The 12,303-nt window shown below is 46.5% G+C and overlaps 1 protein-coding gene and 1 pseudogene across 1 annotated transcript; both read right to left on the bottom strand.

Moving 5' to 3' along the window:
• Positions 1-21: 21 nt before the first annotated feature.
• SRP14 (signal recognition particle 14) lies at positions 22-3,871 on the bottom strand. Its single transcript, XM_070425255.1, has 5 exons — positions 3,762-3,871; positions 3,554-3,626; positions 2,984-3,096; positions 916-948; positions 22-412 (listed from the first exon to the last, which is right to left on the bottom strand). The coding sequence occupies exons 1-5, from the start codon at positions 3,783-3,785 to the stop codon at positions 323-325; spliced, it is 333 nt and encodes a 110-aa protein (XP_070281356.1). The 5' UTR covers positions 3,786-3,871; the 3' UTR covers positions 22-322.
• A 1,824-nt stretch (positions 3,872-5,695) lies between these two features.
• On the bottom strand, positions 5,696-10,966 carry LOC139005023 (glutamine synthetase-like; annotated as a pseudogene).
• Positions 10,967-12,303: the final 1,337 nt, after the last annotated feature.

Below are 12,303 nucleotides of genomic sequence, written 5' to 3'. Positions count from 1 at the left end.
AAAAAGAATAAGAGTCAGTGCTGATAAATAGACAGGTTTAATGATGCATTGTTCTTCGCACAGATGCCTGCAGAGTCTTTAACTAAAATCCAGGAATACGCAAGTAGGCAACATAGACCAATTAGCCAGATCTAAAATAAACTGGCTTCTTATAACTACCCTGTAAACATCACAGCTCTTCTTCCGTCCAAAACGAACATAATCTCACATGAAAACAGTTAATGTAGGGGAACCAGAACCTAGTTTTGTGGCCAAAAGTAAAAACCGAAGGAAAAATAGCAATTTGGTGGTTAGTTGGTGAAAGCAGGGAATCTGGAGCCCTTCACTGTGCTGCTTTGCTCTTCTTACTCTTGCTCTTTTTGTCCCTCTTCTTCAGCCCATCCATGTTTGCTCTCAGCAGGTTTGAATAAGCCTAAAAGACACGGAGCATGACCTTAGTGGGAAGAGTTACAAATTGGTGGGGCAGCTGCCCTGTTTCCATAATGGCTTTAGTGTGGCCAAATCAGAAAGTCTACCTGATAAAGCAAATAATACCATGGGACACTTGTACCTGAAGGAAAGTGGTGTAAGAGGAAAACACTCACATTTTAGCAGCTTCTGCAATGCTCATCCACTGTGAGTTGCACTTCTTTTTTTTTTTTTAAGCAAAAACATAAACATAGGCAACTTCTTGTTCAACTTTACTATAGGCAGAGCATATCTGAAGCCTACGATGGCAAAATCTAGCTTATAAAAACTTAAAAGGAAGACAGTATCAGTGTTGAAAGTAGAATTCATAGCCTGGCAGCTCTTAATCATAAACTACTGGTAACATATCATAGGAGGGCGGTGAACCTAAATATCAATGCTCACCCAGTGTTCAATGTTATGCTGACTTGCCCTGAGAAAGGGACATAGATAACAGCAGAAACTCACCATCTGAAACTTATTCACTTCTTTGGAGCTCACCTGGAAAAGAGGAGGGGAAAATGGTCACCCCTAGTATCCATACAGTAACCCCCTGCCTCACCCTAGATAAGAACTCAAAAGCCTCATGAAGACAGCATCCTAATCGCTAAAATATTCCTTCTCAATCTCAGAGGTCATGATACACTAAAGGCTATTTTCCTAATTCACTCTCCTCTGCCTGGGAAGCAGCAAAGTTTGGGCTTTTTTCCACATGAGACTTGTGCCAAGATGGGAAAGAGGCAGAATTATGTTCCTAAAGAAGCTGTGCTTCTCACCTCTATTGAAATCTCTTACACACATGGCATCGACTTTTCTCCCTGGGTGCTGAGATGTCAAAGGACTAAGTACTACTCTTTTCTGCAGGATACATTTAAACTACTCCCCATCTTATTTTAAACCTATCGTCCTTTAATTCAAGCCTATTTAAGCAAAATGCAAGCTACCACAAGAAATCCTACCTCTAAAAATTCTTTGGGTTTTCTTATTTTGTGATACCCAACTTTATTTTTTAAAACCCCATAGCTTTACTGTAAATGTCCTCGAGATAACTGGTAAAGGGGGCACCAACTAATTATGATCTTCAAGTTCACGAATATCCTGTACTGATGTGACTGGAAAGGGAGGCCAGTCTGGTTCTGCCCCAGCAGAATAAAGAAGTACAGGCACATCTCAAACATTGCGAGTTTGGTTCCAGACCATCACAACAAAGCAAGTCACAGCCTTTTTGCTGGTGGAGGGCCTTGCCTTAATTTGTAATAAACGCAACAACTGGCAGCATAATAAAGCAATGCATAATAAAAGCGGTATGTCTGTATTCATTCAGAACCCAGGGAGTCTCTTGGTACTTGAGAGAGTATAAATTTAGTCTAGAGCGCTACTGTTCCCTTTCAAGCCATATTCAACCTCCTCCTTGAAAGGGAACACTAGTGCTCTGGACTAAATTTATACTCTCTCAAGTACCAAGTCTACATATAGCTACATGCTTACTATGTGAACCACAAAGAAAAGGAATAATTAGCTTAAAAGCATCATCTGGTGAGAAGAAGTTGGTCATGGAAAGCCCAGCACAGTAAGCTAAGGGCATAAGTAATCATATATTCACTGCTCCTTACAATGCTACTATGAGTAAGGACCAATATGCTAATTTTATTTCTACAAAACTTTCAGCAGAACAAATGTTTGACTCCACCTTCATTTTAATTTTGCTCTTGAGTTTTCTATTACAAAGGTAATCAAAGAAAGCCCTGATCGCACCCTGGCCAGGTGGCTCAGTTGGTTGGAGTGTCATCCTATACACCAAAAGGTTATGGGTTTGATTCCCAGCCAGGGCACATACCTAGGTTGCAGGTTTGATCCCCCGTCGGGACACGAATGGGAGGTAACTGATCGATGTTTCTCTCTCCCTCTCTCAAATCAATAAAAACATACCGTCGGGTGAGGATTTTTAAAAAGAGGAAAAAAAATGCAGATCCCAAAACAGCTGGGGAGCTACACAATAACTACCCTTCATTTAAAACAAAAACAAGCCCTGGACGGTGTAGCTCGGTTGGGCAATGTCTAGTGCGCAAGCTCATCCCGAGTAGGAGTTGTGCTGGAGGCAGCCTTTCGATGTTGCGTTCTCCCTCCAATGTTTCGCTCTTCTCCCTTCCTCTGTAAAAATCAATAAACTATTCTTTAAAAAATAAAATAGCCCCAGTCGGTTTGGCTCAGTGGATACAGCGTCGGCCTGCGGACTGAAGGGTCCTAGGATCGATTCCGGTCAAGGGCACATGCCCAGGTTGCAGTCCCGATTCCCAGAAGGGGCATACAAGAGGCTGATGATCAATGAGTCTCTCTCATCACTGATGTTTCTCTCTCTCTCTCTCTCTCTCTCTCTCTCTCTCTCCCTCTCCTTTCCTCGCTGAAATCAATGAAAAATAAATGTTTCCTTTAAAAATAAAATAAACAAAAACAAAACCTGGTTCAGTTATGCCACCTGCTCAGTTAAGTTTAAGTCTTAAAACTCCAAAACTGTAGTGTTAGGCACCCGACTCACCACTGTGCTAATCTTCTTTTTCCCATCAGTTGCTCTTAACAGACACTTGTTGTCTGAGGGTTCGAAGCCCTCCACTGAGCCCTTCCTCGGAATGGGTTTAGTTCGGCCATCGTCTGCAAGGAAAACGCACCCTGGTGACCACAGCCACAGGCGTTGTTAAGAGGCCGGCAGAGAGCTAACAGGCGGGGGAGGAATAGAGGACCCCTCCTCCACCCGCACTGCTCTAGCTCTGCTGACCACCGGATCCGCCACCAGCTCAGGTTTGGCCCAAACCTGGAAAGCGACTTGCTATCTCCACTCTCCGCGGTGGGGTTTGGGACCCCGACAAGGAGGAGAGCCATGGCGGCGGGCCCCACTGTAACCGGGACCGGCTTACGCTGCTGAGCGCTGATAGGCGTCGGTCCCTCTGCCCCGAAGGTGCCCAGTCCGCGGAGGAGGGGAGGAAGGGAAGGCGGGAATGCGCCGGGGGCTGACTCGGGTTCCCCGACACCGGGCACCCGGGCTGGGCACGCGGCCTCCCCGCCCCCGGCCCCGCCCCCTCCCGGCCCGGCCGCGGGGCCGGCTGCTTACACTTCTTGAGGGTGATGAACACGCTGCCCGACAGCCGGCACTTCTGGAAGAGCCTGGTCAGCTCCGTCAGGAACTGCAACACAACACACCAGGCCCCGTCGGGCAGCCGCAGGTCCCGCCGCGTCACGCCCCACTCCCACCCGCCGAGCAGACGGCGGCCCGAGCTAAGCCCGACGGCACCCTCCCCGGCGCGCCAGCCCCCACTTACCTGCTCACTCTCCAGCAGAACCATCCCGGCTCCGCGGGCCCACTCAGGCCACAGAAGACCCGAGCAATCGCAGCCGGAAGTTCCTGCCAGGCTGGGTGGGGACTTCCGCTTTTCGATGGCAACTCTATCCCACCAATCCCTGCCTCCGCCCTCTCCCCGCCCCTGCTGCCCGCGCCTGCGCTCTGGGGCGCCCCCGTCCAGCCCCGCGCCTTTGGGCCGCCGGGGATTCACTGGCGAGGATTCCGCTCTCCTCAGTTAGAGCCGAGGGAGGGGGAGCGCGAAAGAAAGACTTGGTAGAAACCTACAGTTTCTACCTAACAGGGAAGTGCCTCGGTTTCCCCATCCTTACCATAAGGCAGTGGTTCTCAACCTCCCTAATGCCGCGCCCCTTTAATACAGTTCCTCATGTTGTGGTGACCCCAACCATAACATTATTTTCGTTGCTACTTCATAACTGTAATTTTGCTACTGTTATGAATCGTCATGTAAATATCTGACATGCAGGATGTATTTGCAGTTACAAATTGAACATAATTAAAGCATAGTGATTAATCACAAAAACAATATGTAGTTATATGTTTTCCGATGGTCTTAGACGACCCCTGTGAAAGCGTCGTTCGACCGCCAAAGGGGTCGCGACCCACAGGTTGAGAACCGCTGCACTAGCGGATTGTATTAGCTTCCTTTACCACAAACTTAGTGGCTTAAAACAACATGAATTTATTCTTTTCTTTTCTTTTCTTTGATTTTTCTTTTTCTTTTTGTTAATCCTCACCAGAGGCTGTTTTCTCCATTGCTCCTGGAGAGACTGGAAGGGAGTGAGGGAAGGGGAGAGGGAGAGAAATAGGAAGAGGGACAGAGGGAGAGAGGAAGAGAGAGAGAGAGAAACATCTATGTGAGAGAGACACATCAGCTGGTTGCCTCTCGCAACCCAGGTACGTGCCCTGAACTAGGAATCGAACCCTCAAACCTTTGGTGGTTGGGCCGATGCTCCAACCACTGAGCAACACTGGCCAGGGTGAATTTATTCTTTTCCAGATCTGGAGGTCAGGCTTCTCACATCAATGTGTCTGTAGGGCTGCATTCCATCTGGAAGCTTCAGGGGAAATCTGTTTTCTTGCCCTTCTAGAAGTCACCTGGATTCCTTGACTCGTGGCCTCTTCCTTACATCTTTCAACCTCTTGGTTTGATTATCACATCTCCTCCTACTGACTGATCCTCCTGTCTCCCTCTTATAAGGACCATATGGTTCCATTGGGCACACCTGGACGATCCAGAATAACCGCCCTATCTCAATATCCTTCATTTAATCACTTCTGCAAAATCCTTTAAACATGTTAAGGTAACATATTCACAAGTTCTGGGTATCAGAACAATAGACATTGGGGGGGAGGGGGCGCTACCACAGAAGTTATTGCAAAAGTCCAGGTGCTAGTACACTTGGAATCAGATTAGGGTACACAGCAGGTCCTCAGTTAACTTTATTTTGTTCAACATCGTTTCATTATGTTAATGACATGCCCTAGGAACTTAACCCTTGTTTATATAAATTAGCCTATGGAAAAATTGTTTTCATTACAGGTCATTTTGCTTAAAGTTGCAGAACCTACAGACAACCTTAAGTGAAGACACTGAAAAGTCAACAGGACTGTCGTTCAATTGGATAAGAGCATTAAGAAGAAAAGAGAAATCAGGGTTGTCTCATAGGTTTTTTATTTGAGCAACTGGATGGATAGTGGTGCCATTTGCTAAGATAAGAAAGACTTAGGAAGTAAAAAGCTTTTGCTTTTGTTTTCACGAAGAATAAAAAAAGGCCTTAAAAAAAAGGCCTTGATATTCCACCCTTTGAGTTACAACTATTATAACAATTGAGAGGGAGGCAAGAATGGGAGCGGGATGAAGAATTAATTACAAGGGGTTCGATGGCTGCAAGTCTAGTCCACTTCGTCTTTGTACTGGAAGGGCTCATCGCCAGTTTCATTGAGAAGACCCATGCAGATGAGGGCTTCTGTCACCCCAAAAAGGGGTGCCTGTCTTCAAAGTAACCCTTCTCCTCCTGGCCCACAGCCAGGGGAATGTGGATGCTAGTGCTACAGTGGGCCACACCAGCAAAAAATCAGTTGATGTTGGAGGTTTCCTTGAATCCTCTTAGGTTCCAGGCATTGTCTCGCCCGCCTTGGGATCATAGGCTCCGAGGAGGTACTGGTGTTGCTTGCTCAGCCTCTGGAAGGACTCGACTCCTCAATGTACTTCAGACCGTTTTCCTCTCGCATGACCTTGGTGCTGAAGTTGGTGTGACTGTCCACACCATTCCAGTTCCCAGGAATGGGCTTAGGATCAAAGGTTGTTATCACTCCAGCCCCGTTTGGCTCAGTGGATAGAGCGTCGGCCTTCGGACTCAAGCGTCCCAGGTTCGATTCCAATCAAGGGCATGTACCTGGGTTGCGGGCACATCCCCAGTGGGAGGTGTGCAGGAGGCAGCTGATAGATGTTTCTCTCTCATCGATGTTTCTAACTCTCTATCCTTCTCCCTTCCTCTCTGTAAAAAATCAATAAAATATATTTTTTTAAAAAGTTGCTATCACTCCAAATCTTCACACTCTTAGTGCAAGATTCTATCACAGAGTCCTATCTGGAATTCCCACTGGGTGGGCATGACCTCAGCATTTGGCCCCTTGGTCTTGATGCCAGCTCATGAGCAGGCTGGGTAGTGAACCTCCACAATATCCCTGTCATAGGCTCTGTCTGCTCCCACGCCACAGTAGTATGGCCCTTGGGGCCCAAGGAAGCCATTGGAAAGTCAACCAAAGGGGTATATTCCTGCTTCATTCAAAACCAGGAGTGCTGATTACTCACTATGTCAATTATCCCTGTATGCCTTAAATTGGTCTCTGCAGGCTTTCATTTGTACTTGAAGACTTCACAGAACACCAGCTTGTTGGGATCCTTGTGGAAAGGGTCCTGAAACATGGCAGCAGGGACAAGACACATATCACTGTTGGAGTCTTCAGACTATAAAGTACTAGAGCCATCAAAATTCTACTCGGCCGCCCTGACCAGTTTGGCTCAGTGGATAGAGCGTCGGCCTGCGGACTGAAGGGTCCCAGGTTCGATTCCAGTCAAGGGCATGTACCTTGGTTGCAGGCACATCCCCAGTAGGGGGTGTGCAGGAGGCAGCTGATCGATGTTTCTAACTCTCTATCCCTCTCTCTTCCTCTCTCTAAAAAATCAGTAAAATATACTTTTAAAAAAATGCTACGTGGGCAACTCTTCTATACACTTGGGCTCACTGTCCAAGGTCTTGCATCGCAGGCCTTCTCCAGTATCATCAGTCCAGACATACATATCACCCGTAGGCAGGGACGTGTACACCTCCTTGATGCCTTTGTTTAAGTGGGAACTCCCTGAGGTGGAAGATGTTTTGGGGGACAAGCTGGCGGCAGGCAGGTAGGTCGTGAGAGTGAGGTGCGGGGAGAAGAGAGGAGGCTGGAGGTGCTGCTCAGATGCTCCATTCTTCTCCCAACCTCGGCTCTGCCAGGAAGTAAAAAGTTTTGTAAAAAAGATGAAAAGTTTTTGTTTTGGTGAAGTAATATCTGAGATGCCTATGACGTGTAAGTGGAATTATCAAGCAAGCATCTGAATATACAAGTTTGGAGCTCGGTGGTGCCGTAAACGCTATTAAAAAATTTGGAGAGTCATCTTCATATGCCACGGGACTAGCACAGGCTGGAACAGTCTGGTGAAAACCCCTCCTATGGGGCTACTAGCACAGGACCACTCTGCCATGACCACCACTGGGAATAATCTCTAACGAGCTGTAGGCCTTGGAATTTCTAGAAGTCAGAGTCCTTGTTGGGAGTCCCAGATTGGCCAACATCTAAGTCCTGAGGGCAGATAGAGGGTAACCCCTCTGACCCTTTTATTTTCTTTGCCTTTCATCAAAAATCACACAATGGGAGATTACAAATAACTTCAGATCCTGGAGAACCAAAACCCAGCAGAGGTCTGCTACAAAAGGTCATCAGCTTAGGATGAGAAGTGGGCAGAGGGTTTCTTTTAAAGAAACCATGGAATCCTCAGAGAACAAACATATTTGAGATGCGGTATCAGATTGCCAGAGAACATCAGAGCCGGCTTGATATTCATGGTCATGAATTTAAGTGGAACCAGTTGCAGTGCTCGTGGGATCTAAGGGTTGGCCTAAATCAGCGGTTCTCAACCTGTGGGTCGTGACCCCTTTGGCAGTCGAACGACCCTTTCACAGGGGTCGCCTAAGACCATCCTGCATATCAGATATTTAGATTACGATTCATAACAGTAGCAACATTACAGTTATGAAGTAGCAACGAAAATAATTTTATGGTTGGGTCACTACATGAGGAACTGTATTTAAAGGGCCAGAAGGTTGAGAACCACTGCCTTAGACAGTTTCTGAGGTTTAAATCCCTTTATCAGCAAAATGGGGATAATATTTCACAGATGTTACAAAGATTTTATATAATGCTATAATTGAGACTCTTAGGCATGCTCTAACATGGTAAATATGGATACTTCTGTTTAAATAACTAAAATTAAATAAAAGAAAAAATTCAATTATTTAGTCCCACTAGCCACATTTCAGAGATTCAATAACCACATATATCTTGGCTAATACAGAAATAGAGTGTTTCTGTCATCACAGATTCTACTGGACAATGCTACTGTGGATAACATAACTTTGGGGCTGGCACATAATGAATTCTCAATAAACAGTGTTATTATTTATGGACCAGTCCCCTTCCGTCATTTGGATACCACCTTCTTTTTTCCTTTTTAAAATATATTTTTATTGATTTTAATGAGAGAAAAGGAGAGAGATAGAGAGATAGAAACATCAATTGACTGCCTCCTGCATACCCCTTACTGGGAATTGAACCTGCAACCCCCGCACATGCCCTGATGGGGAATCAGAACTGTGACCTCCTAGTTCATAGGTCGTTGCTCAACCACTGAGCACACTGGTCGGGCAAAGATACTGTCTTCTTTATTTTTGCTAATCTAATACCACCTGTATTATTAGTTAATATTTTTCTTCAAGTTGGCTCATTTTACACTTAAAGAAGTTTATTTAATATCGTTATCATAAATGAAAAAACAGCATCTTTTGCCATAAAAAAGGAATCATAAAAATCAGTACTATGAAACAAAATAATGTGGCGTGAATGAATAAAGCAATAATGAAGCAAGTCAATTTTTAAAAATAGAGATCCAAAAATAAATTCCCCAACGAGGAAAACAATGGATTGTTAATGATCAGTCCGGAATAAAGACAGCTCAGTGAACAATGAAACTGAGAGTCTATGTTAAAAAGACATGGTTAAATTTTGTCAAAAACACAAAATTCTGCCTTGCAGTTAGGTTGGTGGCTTTTGGCCCTTGGAGCAGAGGAGTATGTGAGGCAGGAAGCTGGGTCCCAATCTCCAAGTTACATGGACCAGACACCTTTTGGCCTCTTCTCCTGCACTCACCCTAAGAGAACTGGGAAATGAAAATATCTCCCAAATCCCCTCCCACCTCCTGGGGCCTTCGGCAATGGCCTAGGCAGCACTGAGTGCAGCACCGAGCCTCCCAGCACAGAACACCTGCGTGTACTTGCCCAGCCTTAGGCCCAAGTGTGGGCCTGCTGCAGGCTGACTTGGGAGGAGAGAACACCCTGTACTCCTCAGAGGCCTGGGGCCTAAGGGCCTGGAGAAGTGTCCGCTTGTATCACCTAAGATCATCTCTCCAGAATGTTGTGGCCATACATGTCCTTTCCTTAGGCAGAGTACGATTGAATTTATTAGGTTTTAATTAGGGCTAGGGTTTGAATTAGGTTCAAAGGTCTTATTTAGATGCGGGTTGATTAACTTATAGCTGTGGTTACTCGAATGCAATTAAGCTTCGCAGTGTCTGGACTACAGTGATGGTTATAAACATAGATGCCGCCTGGCTGCCTGGGTTTGAGTAACAGCTCTACCTCTCCTTGCCTAAGTGACTGGAGGCAAATTACATGGCCTCTATTGAAGGTCACTTTTTTAAAAAAGGTGAAATGACTCTCACACACATATTTAAGATCTATTTACTTTATTATTAATCAGGGAACCAGAGAGATGTTACAACTCATTCAAGGTGAATCCAAAGAACAGACCATTTATAGATCCGGAGTATTGAAGTGAATTTATAAATGGAAGCAAAATTGAATTTCTCACAAGAGAGGAAGGTTGAACAGAATTCATCTGCATATGCATAGACTGAACCTCAGCACCACCATCGGTCTCTCCAACCTGTGGGTTGCAAACTAGTTTAAAGGCCAAGAAAAGCTATAATCAGATGGCACCGGAGGGTGTGCTCAGTACATGGTTTTTCACTGCAAACACCTGCTAATTTTTTTATTCCAAATTTACTTAAATCCTTCGGTCTTTTAGTTCCCTCGTCTATAAAATGGGGACGTAATTCAAGTGCCTACCTCACTGTGAATTGGGGAGAGGTAAGTGAGCTAAGGTAGGGACCCTAGTCCCTTAGATTGGAGTTGGCCGTTCCCTTGTCTCTTTGTCAAGGTGGATTCGTTCTACAGAAGCAGGTCACGATGATACAAGCATGGATGAGTGCCCACCTTGCCAGATGCTGTGCTGGTTTCCAGTGTCACTCTGAGGGGCACTGCGGGTCCTGATCTGCCTCCCTGTAGGCCCAGTGTGCTGACGTCAGGGTCAGCTCAGGATGAAGGAAGGGAGGGGGGTGTCATTGAAACATAGAAGGGAATGACATGGCAGACCCCCCTGGGTCTGTGGGATGTGGTTAGTTCTGGTGGCAGCATCCTAGAGAAGGCCACAGGGGAGGTCAGAGGGAATTGAGGGTGTGCCCTAGACATCTGGGTGCTCAGAATGAGAGAATAACCTCCCCATAGCCATGGCAACACATTCCTTAAACTGAATCCACCCAGACACTCCCAACTAGCAATTCCTTTATTCTTCGTATCAGTCAGTCAATTCACTGTGTATCTTCTTGGGAGATTCAGGGCCCCAGGGACTTCTGCTTCCCATGCCCCCAGGATGAACTCCCAGGTTTAGATCCCAGCCCTAGTGCCCTGGAGCGGCCTGGTGAGAGCACTGGACTGGGAGTCAGGGGGGCCTGGGTTTGCCTCTTGTCCCTTACTTTAGCTAGGTACTTACCTGCAGTTTCCTCCGCATTGTACCTACCCCAAAGGGTTGTTGTCAGGTTTCAGTGAGATGATCTATGTAAAGGGCTCACGGTAAGCACCAAATAGATGTATTTCTTTAATGTGTCACCATTATGTTATAGACTCAGGCCAGATTGCTAAAATTACTTCCACTTGCAAACTTCTGAGAGCTACTGCTTCTCAGCCCCTGGCCCCGCCTGGGGGCCCTAGGGAAGTTACTGGAGCTCACGAGTGTCAGTGGTTGGCACTGGCCTTCCCTTTGCTCACAGAGAAATAAGGAAGTAGGCGATACCACCAAGTCCCCGCTCCAGGCGGGCACCTCAGAGGGGGGCGCTCCCGGCCGAGCCCTGCCTGCAGCGCTCCCTGCGGCCGGCAGGGGAAGCCCTGACCTCGCCGGACAAACGCAGTCGCGGGCCGCCCGTCTTCCCAGATCTTTTGTCCCTTTACCTTGGACTATACCAGTATCCAATACTCTGGTCATTATTTCTCAAAGTCATTTCTGCTGTGGCTAGAACAGTGATGGCGAACCTTTTGAGCTCGGCGTGTCAGCATTTTGAAAAACCCTAACTTAACTCTGGTGCCGTGTCACATATAGAAATTTTTTGATATTTGCAACCATAGTAAAACGAAGACTTATATTTTTGATATTTATTTTATATATTTAAATACCATTTAACAAAGAAAAATCAACCAAAAAAATGAGTTCGCGTGTCACCTCTGACATGCGTGTCATAGGTTCGCCATCACTGGGGTAGAAGTTTCTGCGTGACGGATATTGTCATTCATTCCATCATTGAGCGAGGACTAAACAAGCACCCACTCGTGCCAGGCGCACTGCCCTAGGTGAGGGGTCACAGGAAGCTGACCGAGATCTGCATTGGAGGAGGAACTGATTTTCTTTTTTTCTCAGATAATAATAGGTCGCTTATATTTTTAAGAATTTACTAAGTGCCAGGCTCACTTCTAGTGCTTTAAGTACCTTCTTTCTTGAGCCCTCATAAGAGTCGTGTGCGGGGAATGTTGTTAATGTCCGTTTTCTGGACAGAGACACTGAGGCACCAGAAGTGACGCAACAAGGTGCCTCCGGTCACACCACCAGTAAGGGGTGGAGTGGAGATCGGAACCCGAGTTCAAGGACTTTAGAGCCAGCCCCATGCTGCACTGCTTCTGCGCCCGGAGAAGAGCAGCAAACGGCACAGCCTGGGAGCCCAGGGCCTGCCAGGTGTCCAGGGAGGGGGTGGGACGTGTAGGAGAAGGTGGGAAGTCGGGAAGGAGGCCTGGGCAGAGCAGAAAAGCTGGGGAGTCCACCTCTCATCTTTCTCTCCCGCCCTCTTGGTCTGGAGCCAC

This window comes from Myotis yumanensis, unplaced genomic scaffold (assembly GCF_028538775.1).
Source record: "Myotis yumanensis isolate MYYU_CA2020_CCGP unplaced genomic scaffold, mMyoYum1.0.hap1 SCAF_1, whole genome shotgun sequence".
Lineage (NCBI taxonomy): Eukaryota > Metazoa > Chordata > Mammalia > Chiroptera > Vespertilionidae > Myotis > Myotis yumanensis.
This window is presented reverse-complemented; position numbering and strand designations above follow the sequence as displayed.

Excerpts from the sequence above, each read along its gene's own strand:
- SRP14 (XM_070425255.1), bottom strand. The coding sequence starts at position 3,785 with ATGGTTCTGCTGGAGAGTGAGCAG. Across the intron at positions 3,097-3,553 it reads GTTCATCACCCTCAAGAAGT|ACGATGGCCGAACTAAACCC; the intron begins GTAAGCAGCCGG and ends TTTTCCTTGCAG. Across the intron at positions 949-2,983 it reads AAAAGAAGATTAGCACAGTG|GTGAGCTCCAAAGAAGTGAA; the intron begins GTGAGTCGGGTG and ends CCTCTTTTCCAG.